The 21,346-nt window shown below is 38.6% G+C and overlaps 1 protein-coding gene across 15 annotated transcripts in view; it reads left to right on the top strand.

Annotated features, from left to right (window-relative positions):
* Nucleotides 1–21,346, top strand: part of LOC110838850 (Lost PHDs of trr) — a 180,262-nt gene that overhangs the window by 95,648 nt on the left and 63,268 nt on the right. For 12 of the 15 annotated variants that reach the window (XM_087348840.1, XM_087348838.1, XM_087348839.1 and 9 more), the window contains 6 exons: nt 163–325; nt 1,638–1,834; nt 8,785–8,970; nt 16,680–16,896; nt 18,894–19,091; nt 20,953–21,143. In XM_087348840.1, the coding sequence (XP_087204966.1) occupies nt 163–325; nt 1,638–1,834; nt 8,785–8,970; nt 16,680–16,896; nt 18,894–19,091; nt 20,953–21,143 (1,152 nt within the window). The remainder of the gene's footprint in view (nt 1–162; nt 326–1,637; nt 1,835–8,784; nt 8,971–16,679; nt 16,897–18,893; nt 19,092–20,952; nt 21,144–21,346) is intronic. The other 3 variants (XM_087348847.1, XM_087348850.1, XM_087348849.1) reach the window with 3 other exon arrangements.

Here is a 21,346-nt window from a genome sequence, read left to right as displayed (position 1 = left end):
TTTATTATTTATTATTTCTGTATTTCAGTGAGTATCATAAAATAACCTGATGATTAATCAGTTTGTCATCAACAAATACTAGTACAGTCCATTGTCATTTAGGATTGCACAAAACAATACATTCAATTTAGTGCCTGATTACTTTGTGTTTTTATTTTGCAGCCGCCAATTAGTAGGCCTGTTGGAGCTGGAAGAATGGTTTCTCCAGATGGTGGAACTGCTGTGAGCTTCCAGAACACATTTCCACCAACTGCTTCAAGTCCAGCTATTGTCCCAACAGGAGTGACGCATCTCCAGCGATTACCTCCAGCAGGACACTTGCAAGGTAACTGATATGCACTGAAACCACCACAGGGCTGCCAATATTTTATACACACATACACAACATATTGTTCACAGTTTGAAGAACATTTGAATAGAAGTTATAAAATGGTAAGAAGGTTCTCTTTCTTTCATAATAGTTGCGTGGTTATGTACAGATGTTGTATGACATTCCTGCCTGTTGTCTACACTGACTACCCAGAAGACAGAAATCTTCATACTCACCACTGTGAAAACCTCAAATCTTACGAAAATAGTGTGGATTGCCGGCGCTCAATAAAATTAAGGGAACTTAGAGACACCAGTGATCATGGAGTAATGTGATTGATTGGATGAATGGACTTCACACAGTAGGTCTGCTGTTGTTGATGCTTTGGTACTTAGTCACCATGAACCTTCAAATTTTTAACGTATATTGATTGTCTGGGCTGGTAGAATTACAGACTGATATGAAAGTTTGTAATGTAGAAATAATGGATGCTGATCTTTGGTATTCTGAAAACTGAACTTTTGGTTGACGATGTGACTAAACTGTCTGGCTGTTTGCCATGGACTTCACTGATTTAAGGCTTACAGCAGACCTCCAGGAAGAGTGGTGGTTTGAAGATGCCTGATTAAAAAGTCTTGTGAAGTCCTCTATCTTCCAAAAATTGTAAATTTTTCACATGTCATTTGTTGGTTGTTGCTGAAGTTTCAATTCAGAGTTTGTAACTTTCTGATGCTGCTTGTGAGATACCTTATTCTTGCACTTAAGAACTTGGAAACAGTTACACATTCATACTTGATAAATGATGACAACCTGTCATTCAGACATGCACTATGTCTCTGTCTTTTTCATAAGTGTGGCAAATTAAATATTAGTTGAGATGACAAGATAGCTCCCTGGGGTGGCAAGCTGCACATTCTCCTTTAAGGGTTGTACTTTGTTACAGCTTGTAATTTTCAGAAAATGTGTGTGGCTGATTGTAAAAGATGGGCCTTGCAGAAGTAGCTAGACCAATAAAGCTATCCATTTCCTTTGGGCTAGAATAATGCATCACAGTTTCTTTAAGTCAAAATTTGCTTGTTTGACTGTGTTATGTTATCGCTTGCAGAGCATTTAATCTCTTATCATGCACAGTATTGCCCTTGGTGGTACCCAGGTGTGTTTACTGTATAAAGCCTCACATATTTCAACCATTCATTTTACCAGATGGGCCAGATGTACTGTTCCTTAGCTGGTCTAAGATCTCAAACATCTTACATTTGTTATGTATTGAACCATGTATGACTCAAGGGCTAAAACAGATTGATCACTTGATTTCTGTTTGTTTCAGTTCAACAGCAGCGTGTACAGATGCGGATGGTTCCAGGTGCTGTTAGGGAAGGTCCTGCAAGAGTTATTTCTGTAGTTCCAGGAGGTCCAGTCATACAGCACTCTGGGGTTGGAGTCAGTGCAATGGGTTTGGCTCCTCCCCCACCTCCACCCCCCTACCCTGGGCCCCCACCACCCTACCCTGGCCCATGCCAGCAGGTGAGTGCTTTTTTATACTGGAAGGAGACTGAATGTGGTGTAGTGGTTTTATTTATGTCTGTGTCACTGTTTTATCTGATCGTCTGCAGTGTTTAACCTTCTGTTTGCATGTGTCTAAAGTTGACTGCTTTCCTTCTCTTCAGGTTTTGTAACGTTCCTGGGGCCTGCAAATTGTGATAGGGACTGAAAGATACAAACTTTGAATGAACTGATTCTGAATTAAGTGATTTTTCATCATGGGCTTCTCTACTGAGCACAGGAACCAATACTAGAGATATCAGTATAATAATGACGGTAAACACTAGTTTCAGAATTAGGATAAATTTAGTTTGAGAATTAAGAGAAATTTAATTTATATTTCAGATACTTATATCACTTTTAATTTGAATCACAGATTAACTTAAACACTAACATACTACTGTCACCAATTTGTGTTATCCATTATCAGTTTTTCTCTGTTCATGAGAATTTTTGCCTGTCTTTTGGAAAGGGTCTCTTCCATTGTGAGCATGCCATTTACTTACGTCTCTTGTACGTGGTTGTTGGCAGTGGGAAGGAAGGGCAAGGAACTGGCTCATCCGCATTGCGCTCACTTATTCATTACTTAAAACCAGACACGGAATTCCAAGCTGCTGCAACAATAAAAGAATATCTACTTTCAGTCGCAGGGCATTCAGTTTTATTCCCCACAAACAATTAGTCAATGCACTTCTGGTATGTGCATTTTATGTAGTGGGTTTTAGTTATGGTTAATCAAGTAGTGTATCTCAGTTGAAAACCTTTATGATGGATATTCATCAAGCAACAATAGAATGTTCCTTCTAAATTTCAGTAGCAGGCAATTCAGAATCACGTAAGCCTGAGTAAAATTTAAATATGCAGTGAAAAGACGTAAACCATAAAAAAATTGCTTGCTGCTCTTCTGTAGTCAGAAACTGTCTGCAAAATTCTATTGTCTCATTTAATGATTTTAATGTGTTATTTCTGTTTATTTTGTGGATGTGGTTGGGATAACAGATTACTCTGACATGCATTTGTGAAAGCTTTAATTTCGTTGTTCAGACTAAGATGAAACTGGAATTTTTATCCACATGTTGAACACTTTTGAACAGAACTTTTTCTGTCTAGCTAAAGGGTATTTTTCTTCTGGAATTTTTTTGTTGCTTCCTTCACTTTTGTAACTTTCCCTCACATATTGTTTCTTCACTTCGCGTGTACGTTTCATGATACCAGGACACATTTAGAGACCTCAAAAGTGTTTCTAGGTTTGTCATGTGTCAAATGATGTCATTTTTGAGTTTTGACATTGATTAGTGTTTCTTGTAGAGATAAAAAAATATACATAACATGTGTTGATTGCACAGAAATATATATTTTTCTTTGGCGAACTACAGGTAGCCCTCGATTTGCTCTGATTCAGAATAACGCCGATTTTGAAACCAGCAAGTCAAAAAGTGGGGGGGGGAAATTACTATTATTTATAACGTTTTACAATGTATCTCGTACTGACTCTTATACTAAATCGTAATTCTTACTTCTCTGATGTTGAATAAAATTTATAAATACAGTCATCTCTGCAATTACGTATGTTTTGTTAATGTGAATTTGCTCCAATGAGATTGATGAATCGGTAAAAGCTGTTTGTGAAATGCATACTTTTGCATATGCGAGTTTGCTCTTATGCAATTTCATTCCTGGCGCTTTAAACTTTCAAAGGACTAATTTAATCTCTGTGGAGGTACCGGGGTTATTTTACTACGCGATTTTCTATAGGCCGGCGTCTTATATGAATGCAACTATCGCATAACAGCAGAGATGACTGTACGCATCAATCACATGAAAGAATCACAGTCAATCGCAGGGACCAACGAATTGCCGATTGTAAGTGCATAAAATATATTTTTTAAATTCTCTTTATTTTATTTATGTTATTTCAGAGCTTTAAATGTAATGCCATTATACTACTCGTCAATGTTTGGGTGCTGGGAACGCATGTAATTGACTTCCCATTGATTTACGTTATAAAAGAGTTTCAATTTACGCCGGTTTCCAGGAATGCATCCCCAGCATAAATCGAGGGCTACCTGAAATCACTTTTAACTGGTCCAGTATAACAGTAGAATTTATTAATGTGGTGTTTTATTCTTTTAACAGCTGGTGCTCAAAATAATAATTTGGTGGTTGGTGCCTTTGGAATTTATGCAGTTTGCTATTAAGTTTGACATATTGATGGAATATCGTATTTCACTTATTTTGAGCATCATTTACTGAGCCCTTTTAAGTTTTTTGTGGCATATTGCTTTTTGATATTGTCGAGGGACTTACATCATACTTGAGTTGCTTATCTGTGATGTGTGAAGTGTTTGTCTTTTATGTAATGCATGTTTGCAAACAAAAATTATTTTGGTGAGATTTCAGGTTCTTGTGGCAGTGAGTATGTAGACAGCAGCCTTCTGGGGTGTTGCACCACGTAGTTTAGTAGAAGTTTGCCGATCCGTGATTATGGAGGCAGCAAGTATCTTTAAAATGTTGATGAACTACCAGTTTACAGCATGCAACATCCCAGATGGCAGCCATCTTCAATTTGTATTTCAGTTTTTCTTACTACTTTCTATGTTGACAGTATTATTATGTTCCATAATTCTTTTGTATTTCATTCTTATTACTGACAAAGTTTGTTTATATTTTTCACAAGTTGGTGGGAAATGATTCATACAGTTGGATATCTCATAATTGGTATACCATTTTGAATTCATATGTGAATAAATGAACAAGGGAAACTCAGTGGTACGGATAATGGACAGTGTTTACAACTAGCAAACACAAAGAGTACATAATTGGATTGTTTGCTTACCATGTAAACACTCGTTAAAATTACTGCCCTGTGAATATTTACGTTATTAAATGTGGTGATTAATCTTTCCTATGTACGTGTGCGGCATCCAAAATCCTGAACAGCCAGCATTTATTCACATTACTGACTCTGCTTCTCATTTTGCCGTCTATGTCTCTGGGAGAAATTTTGATATTGTTTTATCCAGTACATACCCAAGATCCTTGAAAGGTGTTCCTATAAAACACGGATCGACAAATCCCAGGATCTAGGTCGCTATCGTGCATACAAATTTTTTTATGGTGTTAAATATATTTTAGAGTAATTATGTTCGGATTATGTCTGTTGACTGGTCTTATAATTTCTACACCAGCTGACCAGTTTAATGGTCTGGCACAGCTGTATAGTAGTACTTTGTATCAAATGGAAGGATTTCTGTACATTCATTGCACCTTATGCATAACATAAATTATGTCTATGTTCCTCCCAAACCACTTGCAAGGGGCCCGATCAATTGTTACCTTACGATTCTACTCTAGTTTTGAAATGTGGCAGAGGACCCTCCTCTGACTTCTTGGCCAAAATGTCACGTGTAGACAGTCCACTGTTTTTTCTTTGTATTACACAGCTTTATTTTCCGCTTTTTTCAGTGTTACTTTGTATTCCAGTAAACAAATCCTTCCTTCATTTCACTGTTGTAGCTCAGTTGGTAGCATGTATGTCAGCGGTGCGGTCAACCTGAATTTGGTTCCTGAGAAACCGTTTTATTTTTTAATCGCCAGATCTGTAATGGCTGTGAATGAAATTGTATTATTAGGTGGCAGTATCAAACACTTTACACTTCCTTCTCTGCTGCTGAGCTTTTCTGTTCTTGGAACTTTATCCAAGACAAGAATAATCTTAACATTTTCTGGGGCTATCTTCAGGACTTCAGTTAGATGCTTGCATACTTCAAGAATGAAATTATTAATAGAACCAATCATTAAAAACTGTAACATTAAACCACACTTTCTGAGAATTGTAATAAATTTCTGGGATGCCTCAAATGATATCTTTTAATATGTATGGTTAATGCACTTTTCCATTTAGGGATTTTCGTAATGGTTCAGTGTTCGCTATAGGAGCACTCAGAGTTTCTCCAAACATTATATGTACTTTCTGTACACAGTATCTTCAAGTTCTTTTTATCACTTGCCACTTTCATGTGCTTTCTGTCACCCAAATTTTAACCCCATCTTGAAGCAACAACACTGCATGTTAGTGAAAAACTTTTCAACTTCTCGTTGTTGCTACAATGAATATCTGAAGCTCTTTTTTTTACCAACCCTCTTTAAACATTTTATGCCACTTGGGGGCACTTGACTTTTTCATAGCTCTGCACCATAAGCCTCTGTTAACATCTGCAAGTTTCACTCATACTTTTTCCAAACTTTGCACAAAACTTGGTGCTAATGCGTTGCTCTAACAGCCTGTCACTCATTTTTCCACCTCGACAAAAACATGCACTTGTATGACTCAGCCACTGCCTTAATTGCTCCACCAACACACAAGACACAACTACGGATGCATTATAATATGCCGCACCTCATATATTCTCATAAAATATGTTCATAATTACGTAGTACAGTATTGCATTTTAAAAGTTCTTCTATACAGTGTTTTATAATTATTTTAATATTATAGTTACTGTCTTTTAGAATGTTTTTGGCCTTAAATCTACACATGTGGCTACAATTAGTAAATATTTACGATTTTAACGGGCATCTGTTAAAACCGAAAATGCCCACTAATGTCTCACACCTAAAAAAAATGTTCAGTAACAAATGGTGTCCGTTAAGTCTGAAATTTCTTAAATTGAGGGTTTACTGTATAAATAAATGAGGATCAAAATCACAAAAGAATGCAGATCCTGGTTCTCCAAACTGGAGTGCACTTCACGATCTTAATTGCTGGAACCCCCACTCTACCCTACCAAATTTACACATTCTTCTGAATGTCGTGTTGTACTTGCTGAGTCGTTAACAGAATATTGAATGTGGCACTTGTTGACGTCTTGCTTTGCTTAATTTGGGCACACTATATGAAACTGCATTCTGTCAAGGTAAAAACTTTGCCATTACTTAAGGTACATATGATACATTTGAGTTAAAGTAAGGAAATTAGTGTTAAAATGCATAGTTACAAACTATGCAAACATTCATTTGGCAAAAATTATTGGAAATATAAAATACCAGCAGTAATGATGGTGGCAGTTGAGGAGCTTTGTAATTTTTACCTTTCGCCAAATATGAGGGTCATTTAGAAATGATTGGAACTTACCTGGAATAGAGGCTGAGAGGTGATTAGATCCACACTTCACACAGCCTGTGTACTCCCCACTGACATCAGTATGACCTTTACTGTATTCCTTGTGGATGCTGCAAAGCAGTTTTTCAGGACAGTGTGGACCAGATCACACACATGCTCTTCACGTTATCATCATTAGGCCCAAGTAGGTTTGCATGTCTTCCATTGCCCAGCCACTTCATCCTGTTAGACAGGGCTTAATCTGATTGGTCAAAATCTGATGAATGTGGCGGCTGTGGTGGAACAATGACCTTGAGGGGCATCAGTGTCTTTGTTGTTTGATGGATGATGTGGGGCCTGGCATCGTTTTGCAGCAGCATCACCTTCTGTAACCATTCATCTTTATGTGATTGCTGCATTTTCCAGCAAGGATGTGTGCGTGGTTGCCAGTTCCTTAAGAATGGTGATTTTCACGACGGTGTCTGCAGACCAGTGCTTACTGTCCTGAAAGACTGGTTTGCTGCATATATCAGAAAGTTACTAGAAAGATGGCATTGACCTCTGTGTAGTGTGCCGAAGTGTGATTGTGCCACTGTCATAATCTCTCGGCCTGCATTCGAGTCAAGTCCCAGTCATTTCTGAATGACCCTTGTATTATTAGGACGATCAAATCAAAGATGAACTGGGCAGAATGCATGCGTGGGAGAGATGAGAAATAGGTATTCTGACTGTAGGGAGCAGGCCACTTGGCAGACTAAGAGGAGATTAATAGGAGCGACTGATTATATGGGTTGGATTTATATAGGTCCAGAAAGGGTCCAGTGGTGGGCTCTTGTGAACACAGTAATGAAACTTGATGTTTAATAAGATGGAGGATTTCTTCATCAGCTGAAGAGTTACCTGGTACTCAGTGACTCTGCCCGTGGTATTTATTAATGGTGGTGGTGATAATGTTGTTATACTTTAGTGACTTAATATTTGTGTTATTACTTCACTGGTTTCTTTTTGTTACTCTAGGAAGTAAACAGAGTGTTTCTGAAATACATGGTGCCACTTTATGGGCATATTATGTGCACAGAGTGAAAAATATCTGTGAACATGGGGTAACTTATGGGGCCATCTTAAAAGTATCATGTTTGCTGTGGGACTTCATGTTGTAGCAGAACTACAAAAGAAGGTGGGATGATGGATGCAAGTTAGTTCATAAAATGTCTGGAATTTTTGGTCTCTTGTGATAATTCTTAATTAGATGCACAGTGTGCTGTGTAGAATCAGAAGTACAACACTTTGACAATTTTTTTGTCATGGTGTTATTCTCAAAACTAATTTATAACATTGATATCAAGAATGTGTAATTTACCACTTTTTGGTGGGCTGTTTACCTTGTATCATTCATCCTTCTTCCAAAATACAGTGGCCCATAACTCAGAGATGGAGCATCCTAGAACCCGTGGATACATAGACTTTTTTCGTTGGTTGGGTGTATAGAACATGCCCCTAAGGTTGTGCTTTATATTTCACAAACATCCTATACATGTTGTAGAAAATAATGTTAAATCTGTCAAGACCTTCATACAAAATTCATTTATGAGAAAGTTTTTCAGGCCCTGATCAACATAAACTTTATCAATGTAGACTTATACTGTTAAATTCTTGGCCTCTGTAATATCAGTATTGATAGTTTCTGTACACTAAGTACATAACAGAACTTATTATTATGCATGCTTGGAAGGGCTCAGGAATTGTTGATTGAGACTGCATCTTGGCTGCTGCTAACACTTAACCCCTAACTTTTGTGCCCCTTCTCCGCTGCTGCTACTACTTTCTGTAGATGCCACCGTCGGGGCTACGTGGTTTAGGAGTGGGTTTGCCCCTTGGGCCCCCACGACCACCCCCTATAACAGTGATGCCGCAGATGGTGGCTGCGGTTCCTGGGGGCATGATGCACCCTCCTGGTGGTGGAATGGGCCATGTCCCAGGACCACCTCATCTTCAGCGCAGACCACTGTTGCTGCAGGTGAGGCCAGAATTATAGACAACTGAATTCGTGTTTCTGTTTACTTTATGAAGTTAGATACTACAGCACTACAAAATTATTGTGAATTTAAAGGCCAGTCATTTAAATTCCCACTGCTATGCCAGAATTGTGTGCAAGTGATAGTAATTTCTTTAATTCTGCATTGTCCTTTCTCTTATTGTAACTTACTGTCTCTGTGCAGTAAAATGGAAACATCTGGCAGTGCCATTATCCTTACCCATTTCACCTACAGCATGGAAAGTTTATGGGACAATTAACAGCTTTTACGACAACATGAGTAATGGCTGTGAGCAGTACTTCCCAGTTTAAGACACTGACTCAGCTAGTATTATCTTCTCAAGAAGGTTCTCTACAATTAGTGCAAGTGACTAGCTATAATGAAACTGTTAAAAAGTATTATGTAGGATTTGAGGTTTTCACAGTGGTGAGTCTGAAGATAGCTGTTTTCTGGGTCGTGCTTTCCCCCCCCCCCCCCCCCCCAATCATGATCACCCACCTCCCATATGTCCGGTGATCCACCGGCCAGACTCCGAGGGGCCCTTGAAAAGGCTGCTTTCTTGGACCTCTCTCTCTCTCTCTCTCTTTCCTTCTCTCCACCCCTCTCTTGCATGCTGTGACACACTCACGCACTCCTATTGGTTCCCACATCCTCGCCTGATTCTGACACCAGTCCCCACTGATTGGGATTTGGGTATTCCTTAACTATCCAGTCCCTCTTACTCTAGCACTTTTCACTCACGTGACTTACTCATCACACTGATGATGGAGGCAGCAAGAACCTCTTAGATGTTGGTAAACTTCTACCAGACTACACGGTGCAACAACCCAGAAGACAGCCATCTTCAATTAAAATATAAGTTCAAGGAGACATTGGAGTCAGTCAGGAGGTGATTGCTAATTACTTTAACATTAAGCTTGGAAGACAGTATACAAGCCTTCTGCTTCAAATATAAACTGTGACTTACTTGCTGTAATGCTGCCAAAATATACTCATGATTAAGTCGGTTTGAGTTTATAGAATTTTATCAGACGAGCTTGGAGCATTGTTTTCTTTGAAAACTGTTCGTGGAAACAGAGAATAACTTGAGTGATTAACATCAGTTTGCAGTGTTCATATTTGAGATTATTACTGAGCCTAAAGCTAACCATTCTGTCACTTTCCACTCACATGAGAAGCTTGCTTATGCAAATTGTGGTGTCTTAGTCCAAAGAATGTTATTAGAAAACTATTTAATCACATCCAATTGCTCCACAACCATTAAAACCAAATCAGGAATTTCTTGTTGTCATTCTGAAGAAGAGGTAGGCTGAACATTTGAAGTTCTGTACAGAATTACAGTGACTTATTCAAATGGTCTTGGTGCCAGACGTCCTACAGATGGAAAAGAGTGTACATGCTGCTGTTGTGATGTGGCTTACTGTGTGTGCTCTCTTACTTGTACTGTATTGGTTAGTGTAGAAGGTGCAAGTCAGGTATCGAAATTTGCAGCCAGCTCAGTTTGTATGAGATCTAACACTTAACAGGTTGGTCTTGGAACATGTGTATAATGTCACTGACCTGCAGTGATTGTGATAGTCTTTAAAGCATTCACCTTCTAAGATGCACATTCCAACATCTTTGTCTTGCTGACAAACACTGCTTGCTTCAGTAATTTTCCAAATGCTCTTTCATTATGTACATGACATTCCTCTTTAACAGCTTGAAGTGATTAAAAATGACACTGCTTTAATGGGTTAAGAGCGACAAATGTTGTAACACTGGTACTGACTTTACCACAAGTGTGAGAATGTGAATTTCCATGATGCATAGTACACTTTTTGAGACAAACATTTTGGCTTTCTTGGTGAATGTGCTTCCATGGCATTCCAAAAGTTGAATCTGGATGCTTGGTTTAATGTCTTGGAGCAACAAATTTGTAACATATAAGTCCTTTCACATCTAACCAAATTGGTATGGTTTTGGCCTTTGATTTTGATATTTCCACTTTTTTTCACATCATAGATTCTTGTGTTTTGTTTTTGTGCTGTTGAAGTTTCACTACCAGTTATTATTTATCTCAAAAAGTTTTTTGTTTCACCAGGCTTACAGAAAGTCTGGAGCATATTTTCCACTTTAAGGGCTCCTTCATGTTTGTTTCGTTCGTCCCCACAAAAGAGTTGCTGTTCAGAGTAGGACAGATTTTAATCTGCTCCATCCATCTGGGTATCCCACATAAGGGTTTTCTCCCAAGCATGTATGTTCTATGCCCAGGTCACACCGCGGCCCACCTCACTGGGCTCACTTCTCCAGTGCTTACCCCTGGGGCACACCACAGTGCCACTCCTGATATCCCCCAGGGCAACTAATATAATCCAAACCAGCCTAAACTAACCTTACTTTCCCTAACCCAACCTAACCTCCACAAACTCAACCCAGAGTAATCTAACTGAACCTAACCTATTTTAAAGTCACACAACACAACTTAACTGAACCCAGCATAACTTATTTCAACCCATGATATGCTCGTAAAGCTTCCAACACCATCAATTTTCAGTCCACATTACTATCACATTGTGGCAAGAGATCTAAGGTCAGTCCAATAGCACTGTCTCGTGGATTCAATCACTTAGTGACTACCCCATAATCCTTGGCTAATTCTGTCACTGATTCTCTGTTCTCAGATTATTAAAGTAACTCAGTCGTTTGATTTATTGTCAGTACAGTTTTCTTATAATTTTCAACCATTTTACCTGGGATACTCTAGTGTTAACTAACACATCCACATAAGTGACACACAGTACAACATAATGGAAGTGACTTCAACACTAATGTTTGAATAGACCAGGGGTCGTCAACCTTGTTATACCTACCGCCCACTGTTGTATCTTTGTTGATGGTAAAATTTCCTTACCGCCCACCGGTGCCGCACGTACTGCCCACCACCATGAAAGAGGTACAGCTCGAAGACTGAATGATGGCCGGTGGTAAGCCCCGTCGTCGTTATGCACACTAAAGTCGTGCCTTTGGCTACAGAGCTCATTTGTTGCTCTCTCGTCCACGTGAATACTTCGAGAAGTGTTCAGTGAATTATTATCTATATTCAAATTTTAGAGATGGAATTCAAAAGTAAATTGCAAAAGCATATTTTAAAAAGTCAAAATCGCGAAGTTGTTAGCAATGTATTCGATGTATGGAAGAAGAACAAAATTTGTAACAACAGACAAAAACCCACACCGCCCACCATGAAAGCTTGAATCACCCACTAGTGGGCGGTAGGGACCAGGTTGATGACCCCTGGAATAGACCAGGCAGACCTGTAGCATCCCCTTTGTCCACCACCATGACCATTGGAACAAACCTCCCCCAACCACCAACCATTACTGACTAAAGCACCAAAATAAAAGTTGTTGCTCAGCCATATCATGTACTTGACTTCCTAAAATCCCACCCCCAGAAAAAATGCAAGTGTGGAAACAAAGCTCAAGATACCTTTCTGTTTGTTTGATCTCATACTATCCAATTTATCATTTTCTTAGAACAGTTTCTTATCTTATCAGTGTATGTCAAAGGCAGCTTCACACTTATGAAGACTTGTGAAAGTTTTCTTTTCTGAGATAAGACATAGATGGTGAGTGGCATTGTGAGATAGAAAAAACCCTCCATTCTATTGCACTTGCAGTAATTACATTATTCTAGTATGACTACCACGAGTGATGTGTCAGACATCTTGGCAGTAATGACTCCCTTGTTGTTCTCTGTACCTCATGCTTGGTATAATTGTTGCAATCAGTGCAGTAGTCCTGTCCTTTAATTCTTCAAGATGAGTGGTAATGGTCAGTAAATATGACATTTAATGAATGCCTAGACAAAAGAGTTAGTTGGCATGAAGCCTCGTCTGTATTGAAGTGTGGCAGCTGCAAGATTACAGTTGTGAGACTGCTGTCCTTGGTAATTCGCAGGATCAGAAAGTTGTCTAGCATGTCTAGGGACACAGTACCAAGATGTTTTTTTCAGTGAAAGAGAATGAGCCGTAAACTTTTCTGCAATGTAGAACACAAATCACATTTACTTTGGGGTTGCTGTTGCAGTTTGTACAGAACAGTCTCCATATTGTCTTCTGTAGTACATTAATTTCTTGACTGGCACATTATGTTAGCTAATTCTCATTTGCTCATGCTTGGTCTGCCTATTCTTCGCAAAAATTCCAAGAACACCTGGTGTCAGCAGAGTTGTTACTCTGTTTCTACACAGAATATCTGCTGGTGTTTTTGTATATGAAACTGTCAGTGATCTTGATTTGCAACTTTGTTTTTATGAACTGAGACATGCACTGTGCTCTGTCTGTGCTGCTGTTAAGTCACCATTTTTGTTTTCACTTCAGGAGCACCGGAGGTGCAAAGATTGCGAATGAAATGTGTGGTTTAGTCTACCCATTTTTGTTATTGCCTGTGGCTTTCATCTGGTGTTAACACAATTGTCAGTTTATCAAAAGCTTGAAGCTGCTTTTGATTTTCCCTATATAAAAGTGAAATTTCAAAGCTTTAAGATCACAGTGGTAGCTATGATGTTCAAACAGCTATGTTAGGAGGCAAACTGTTGAGAAAAGTGCATTATGTGTGGCTTTTAATTTTGATCTGCGCTGCAGAACGTGTCAAGTTACTTCCATTGTGGCTTAATTCCAGTGAACATGTGTATCCAAAATATCAGTTCACCATTTAGTGATGTTTAAGTAGCAGAATCATAATATTTTAATTAATCTGAAACTTGTATCTATAGTTCCTGTTTCAGTGCTTTTCAGGAAAGTATAAACACTTTGAAGTGAAGGTACTACTTCATACATTTACATCTGTCCAGCAAAATAGAACACAAACTTCCTTATGAGTAACCAGTTTGCATTCTTCTCCCTTATTCCCATATTTCATCAGCACTTTAAGTGCATTGGAAAATGATTACTGCCAATGTTTATCCTGCTTTTGTGTGCTGTAACCTGTGGAATTGGGCTGTGTTGCTGACATTTCAGAGGAACAGACTGCCTCCATTACAGGGACGAATTCCCTGAAGACTTCAGTACACTTAAGGCCTGAAATAGAGGCAATATGTTCTTGTAAAACATTGCTATCTACCTGCAGTTCCACATGGAATAACCACTCAGAAGATCAGAATTGTCATGTTTACAACCAGGAGAACCTAAAATCTCGAAGTTTGTGATTGCTGCCAGTAATATTTTCTTTTTAATTTTAAGGAATGCGCGGCTGTGTCACGTGGTGTGCCTGTATCTGATTTCTGTTGTTGTGCTGTGAGCAGTGTCACTTGTTCTCTTTTGTCTTGATACTTCCGTTCTTATAAAACTGAATTTCTAACGTCTTGCTAATTTGTCTATTTTATTTCGCTTCTAGAGGAAATAAGATGTCTTTTTATAATACAGTGGTAATTGTATGCTTTATTTTTTTCTTTCATGTTGCCCTGTAGTGTTTCATGTGTTTATGGGCCATGTGTTTTCTGGTAACTGCTATGTTTGGTGCCTGGTGCCTTAACTTTAATCTATAGTTGTCATTTTTATGCTAACTGTGGCTCTTAGTGGTATTTTGTGTGGGAATATTTGAATCGTTCAAATTTTTAATTAGTCATGTACTTGCTTATATTGGGCTTTGTTTAAAGTTTGGAGGTAAATGCCAAGAGTCTTGATCCATCCACAAACATGATGTATGTCTGGTATTTCAGAATGGATTTTCATGAATTTAATATTCCTTCATATTGTCAATTTTTAGTCATTAGCTTGCTGGGTCCTTTGTTTACAATGTAGATTTGTTGCACTCCCTACAGTTACAATTAATTATTTTTGTGATTATTGTTGTGTTAGTTCATCAGTCAAAATATTGACTGCTCTGCCCACACTCCGCAATGGTAATAATTTATATCTTCCCTCTTGTGCTGCTTCCGCACTCTCGCTTTCACACACGTACATTCGGGAGTTTTACTGTTGCCAGCTGCATCAGGAACAACGTAAGGCTTCCAAGTTATGTTGAGCTCCGTTTGTGTCTCATCGTGCCACTTTGATGTCTCATCATGTTACTTGCAGCTCACTATTCATCACTTCGTTGAAGTTTCCAGTCCACTCAACAACTGCCGTGACATCTTGTAATACTTTTTCTAGCATCTCTATAATTTTTTCTTCAAATTTACTCTGTCTTCTTGTGATGGCACTTATCCTGCTTTCAATTTTATCTTGGCCATTGTCACATCATTTTCATTTCATATTTCTGATACTTGCCTTTGCAGGTGCCAACATTTTGACCAGTGATAGACAGTTTATTTTCTTTTCTTTTTAATTTCTTTTTTCTCCTTAAGACAGCAATGGTTGTGTTGCTTTGACTGAAAGTTCCAGGTACAGCGACTCTAAGCGAATGTTTTGAAATGAGTTCCATTTTACTCCAGCCCCTTTAGCTCATTGGCCATTGACTGTGCATGAAGGAGACACTGATTTTTTATATATATATATATATATATATATATATATATATATATAAACAAACATGATGACGGAGGCAGTATGACCTCTGAAACGTTGGTTAACATCGACCAGACTACACAGCGCAACAACCCAGAAGACGGAAATCTTCAAACAAACAACTTTGGTTGCCCATTATATTATTCCCTGATTATGGAGACAGAGGGTTTCTGAAATGTTGGACTTCTGTTCCAATTTGATGCAGCTGGTCACCTGAGAGGATTTTATCACTTAGTCACCACAGAAGCTTCCAGTCATATAAGATTATTAAGATGACTAAACATTTCCTCATGTCTTTTTCTGATGTGCTGCAAATGGAGTACACATATGTTCTGCTTCAGCAACATTACAAGCAATTACTGGATTCATAAAGTCCCCATCTTGAAAGGACCCAAATATCATTAACCACTTCAAATTTGTATCTGAAAAGTTCTCATGTCTTGAAAATACTTTGTACCGAGAAGTATTATTTCTGTTGGCTATCCATTTAAATTTTTCTATCCAATTCGTCCTAGAAATCTTACTTTGTTTATGCTGCAGCTGAGTAATATCTTCTTCAGACTGTTGACTGTCAGAAAAAGCATCATTGCTCAGAAGACATTTCTTGGAATGCACGTGTTCTTGAGACAGCCGTACATTTTGTGGTAATGTGTTTGCTGTTATTGTCTGTTGTCTTGTCGGAAAATTCCTTTCTGTGATGCACTCATGATCAAAACTTATAAATAGTAGTTCATGCGCTGCGCACATGAGTACTGCTCATTGGACTAGATGACTCATTACTTCTGGAGACAGCATTGCATGCTTGCTTATGTTTATTATGGGCACCACCAGTCAAGGCTGGGACCATTCATAGGCTTATTTGTGTTCTTGCAAATTTCATTTTAGGGACTCTGATTCTGATTTTAGCTTTTGCTTTCATTGACCAGTTTTCATTCCCATATAAAAATGTTGGTAATGTGAAGGTATTACCATGTATTATGGTGCAGTTTTTCTGAACTTTCAATGGTTTTAAAATTGTGTTGATAAGGCCTATAACTTTTTAAAGGTTAGAAGTATTTATTTCTGGTTTCTCTTTCTTATGGCATTGAGCATCTAGGGTAATTGGGAGCATTACCTTGTATTATTTTATTTATGATTGTTTTAATTCTTGATTTTGTTCTAATAAAAGTGGTCTGCTTGTGCTGGACTAACGTGCCGCAGTCTCCATTACAGGAGCAGCCACTCTTGCTAGAAGATCTGCTTGAACAGGAAAAACGAGAGCAGGAGAAACAGCAGCAGCAGCAGCCGCCACCTGCTTCAGCATCACCACCGTTACTCAGTGATGTTGACTTCGAACGACTAAGGGCCGATGTGTTAGGTACCACCACTCCTACTGGAGGCTCCCCAGGTCTTGGCTCACCACCTCAGGGGATTCCAGGTGGGAAAGATATTTGTTCACTTGTTACATTTGTCATTGTATAACCCATTTTTCAGTCTGTTTTACATATTTAGTAAGAAAGTGTATCATGTCTGTGTGTCTGTCCCAGTAATAACCTCTGAAACATTTGACAGAGTTTTGTGAAACTTTGTTTGCATGTCACACCATCAGATGCTATCCACTCCTGTCATTTACCTATCAGTATAGTTGCCGCAGAGTTGCTCTACTTACGATTACAGTGCATTTCTCGTGGCATAACAGTACAGTTCCCCAGAATGTTCTTCCACTTATTTCTTACTCAGTAATGCACAGTTCTATTCACTGATAACAGCACAGCTTTGTCAAGAGAAAATTTGGTTTCGCATTTATACATGTGCCAGGGATGTTTACTGTGTCCCGTTCTCTCTGTAAACAGCAAAGCTGCCATGCTCAGATACTGGCTTCGCTGCAGACATGATAGTAGCTGTGAGTGACATAGGCACCAAATAACTGATAAGTCTGTAAGACTTGAGGTTCTCACAGCGGTGAGTATGAAGATTTCTGTCTTCTGGGTTATTGCGCTGTGTAGTCTGGTCGATGTTAACCAACGTTTCAGAGGTCATACTGCCTCCGTCATCAGGGCGATGAATATGCCAATAGGGTGTGAGGAGTTGGATTTTATAGGCAGGGAAGTGAAAGGTGTAGCCTGCCCCGAGCCATACAACTAAACTCACCTTTCTCTCTCTACTTTCTCTCCCTCTCCCACTCTCGCCCACGTGCTACCATTGGTCCACTCCCATACCTGCTCCCATTGGCTCGGGGCAGGCTACACCTTTCACTTCCCTGCCTATAAAATCCAACTCCTCACACCCTATTGGCATATTCATCGCCCTGATGACGGAGGCAGTATGACCTCTGAAACGTTGGTTAACATCGACCAGACTACACAGCGCAATAACCCAGAAGACAGAAATCTTCAACTGATAAGTCATTGGTGATTCTGTGTAATTATTAAGTAAATCTAGTTCTCTGTGATGAGCAGTGTTCTTGCAGTTTCTAGTAGTGTCTTACTTTATTTTACACATATTACAACTCAGTCTGAGGTCTTTGTTGGGAAAAGCTTGAAACACAGGCACTTTAGAGTGTTGTGAGCTGGAAGAAGGTATTTAACAAAAAAAAAGCAAGCTAATGTGTGGGCCTGGGATTTTCTGTGGTGCCTGAAATTTATGTTTGGCTTTCAGTTTTATGGCAGCAACTGATGAACCATGTGAAATTGTGTTTGTTGATCATAAACAAGTTTACAAATTTTGAGTTAAATATTGCTTATATGTCGGTAATTACAAACATGGTGTATAATGGCCATGTATTTTCTGCTTAAGATCAAAGTGTATGGATTTGCTATCAGATTACAAGGAAAGCTAGGAGTAGGTCATCCAGGTAGTGCACTTGCAGCCATGCACGACCTTATGTTATCTTAACTGATTAAATGTCATTTTATTAGTCCATTTCGTAAAGTTATGTGTGAGAAGTAGACATTTATGTATAGTACTGTGGGGTTAAATAAATTACTGCCATATTTCTGATGTAGTGATGTAGATAGGTTGACTGAGTTATGTTGAGGAGGCATGCATTTATATCCAGTGTGAAGTAGTACAGGAAATTGAATTATGTTTGTTGATTTTATGATGCAAATAATTGTACTAGATAGTGAAGTCAGACAAGATTCAGTGTAATGTATGAATTTCTTAGTATTTGATGGGCTGCTTCTCAGGCATTTGACTTAGAAGCCTTGATTTCTTAAATTAAGAACAGCAAGATAAAAGTGTATTTAATTGAAAGCACGTCCCAAGTGCCAGTCTCTCAACACATCATTTCTGCTCAAGCCATCTTTGTCATGTGATGAAGCCTGTCTGTCTTTTCATGGTGGTAAATTGTCATCTTAGATAGTCAAATATAGGAAATTAGTTTTTGAAAGTAAGTTGTATTTGTTACGAGCTTGTGTCTTTTCACAATTTCAGCCCAAGGTCTGTTGCCCAGCCCAAATCTTGTGTCAGTTGTTGGAACAAATTTAAGGCCACCTTATCCCCCTCGACCTGCACCACAAACCACATCAAAATTAATAGAGTGGCAATCGGGTCCATCTTCGGGGCTGGACTCCAAAATGGGGCCCAGTGGTGTCCTAGTGCGGCAGCAGTCTACACCTGGAGAAGCTACAGGTGTGAACATTTCTGTTTGTATTGATTTGTCTTTATGAGGCAGTTATGTGGCAGAATGTATCTTTTGAGTGAAGAAATACTGTTAATATGATATACGTATTTTTCCAGAACTTTGAATGTGTTTACTTATTTGCAGAAACTCAGAGGACAAACATTTTGGCCTGTATTCACTGTCAGAGGAAAGCTGGTTCTTATTATTTTGTGCTTAGTATAAACATCATGATAACATAGTTATCATGCTAAAGAATTTAAATCTGCTTACAATGTATTTTATTCATTTATCTTTATAATGTTTTATTTTATGACACATTTACTTGCTTAGATTATATTCCATCAAATTATAGGATGATTAGTGAATGTTGAAATGTAGAGGATGTGGAAGGAAGTGGTTGTTGCTTCATTTAAAGGACGATCCTTGCATTTGCCTGGTTGCTGTCTATGCCAGCGGGTTAAACTGATCAAGAATATTGCAGTGCTGCTTGCATAATAGGAAGGAGTGAATACAGGCCATATTTATTTTTCTTTTGTTTTAAATTCTAATGGTGTTGGAAATTTGCCCTGTAGGCAGCTGGTGAGTTGTGTGCAATATGGCTGCTGTTACAAAGTGCTTTGAGATGCTGCCTCAGCATCAAAGTTTTTGCTTTCTTGCATCATGTTTGATAGTTGCAGGTCTTTGCTTGTTTTGCACAGTAAGCTGCAAAACAATCCAGAATTCACCACAACAAGGTGGCTGCATATCAGGTTCCACCTGTCCATTTCAGAGAATCCTCACAATATGCTAGCATGCAGATTCTTCCATTGCTGTAGATTCGAAAGTCCCGTTAAACACTTGTCCAGCAGACAAGCTTGTTCTGCCTTAAATTGAAAATTCTTATAAATTCTCTGTTGCTATAAGCAGCACGTCTCACCTCAGCACTAGCATCAGGTGTGTGAATTATAACACTCCTTTGAGTTATGAAGCCACTGTGCATGTATTTACTTTAAGAAATAGCATTACTATGAAAAGATGCATGATTGTCTTTTTCATGTGCTTCTGTAGCTTTTGAAAATGGCTGAAGTTGTTTTTATGCTTTTGAAACTGAAAAGGAAAATGTTATTAAATTGCAATATATTTTGCAATCAGTTTGTACTTCAGTAGCATTTGGGATAGTAAACAGTGCGTGGCTTCAGTTCTGCATGGAATTTGTTTAGTTTTACACTTTTTCATATAGTCATACTTACTTGATACCTTGATTGCATAATTTCTGGCCATCCATCCAGCTTTAATTGATGGCAGCCCTCTGGCTAGCAATGGAAGAATGGATAGCTAAAGACCTTGTATATGGCTAACCTAGCGTAAATCCAGCTGAATGCTGAGTGAGAAAGCAGACCACATGGTTGTGCCTAATGAATTGCTTATGAGCCTGAGTGTTATGCCGAGAGAGACGGAGTCCAGTGTTGGGAGATCAGTGTGGAGTGTGACAAGCAGAGGTACATGGACTTGAACTTGAGTAAAGAAGAGAAAAATTCTTACAGGAGTGATTTGTAAGCAGGCAGATCATTAATTCAAGAAGATTAATTAATTGTGTGTAGTTACCAAACCGTTTGCATTATATAAAAATATTGTCAGATGTCTCAGTTGAAGAAAGGTTTTTCTGAATTATTAGTTACAGTCAAAATGGAACTGTGCCATGGTATTATGCAAGAACAGAGCTCCAAGAGTCACCTTGTTACTGCAGGAAATAGCTGAGTGTTTAGTGTGCATCTTTGCTTAAATTTCAGAGATTCCACTGCAAAAATGTGGCATTGTTGTACAATTAAAGCCCTCAGTAGTGCCATGAAAGGCGGGAAACAAATACTTGATTATTTGAATTTTTTTCAGCTGGCCGAGTGCCTCTTTTCAATGCTCCTCATTTGCCTACACCTCCGTTACCGCCAGAGAATATCATGACTGAGCAGGATCGTCAAACACAACTACATTACGAACAGTGGTTGAATCACCAAAATCAGATAGTTTCATCACAACTGAAGTATTATGAAACTGAAGTTAGCAAATTACGGAAGATACGCAAGGTAAGCTTCATTTAAGTACATCCGAGTAGTTGTATGAGACGTGTCAGTCTTTTGGTCTGCGCTGAAGATATTAATCACTTAATGAAGTATATTTCCAAGTCATCTCTCCCACAGTGAGTTATTAACATTGAACTAATATTTTAATTTTCTTTAGCAGTCATTTAATTTTAAGAGTTTTGCATTACTCTATAAAATTAAATATC

This window comes from Zootermopsis nevadensis, unplaced genomic scaffold (genome assembly GCF_977971745.1).
Source record: "Zootermopsis nevadensis isolate Lab colony 2312 unplaced genomic scaffold, Znev_1.0 Znev_ptg000013l, whole genome shotgun sequence".
NCBI lineage: Eukaryota > Metazoa > Arthropoda > Insecta > Blattodea > Termopsidae > Zootermopsis > Zootermopsis nevadensis.
Note: the sequence above shows the minus strand (reverse complement) of the source record. Positions and strands in the feature narration are given on the sequence as shown.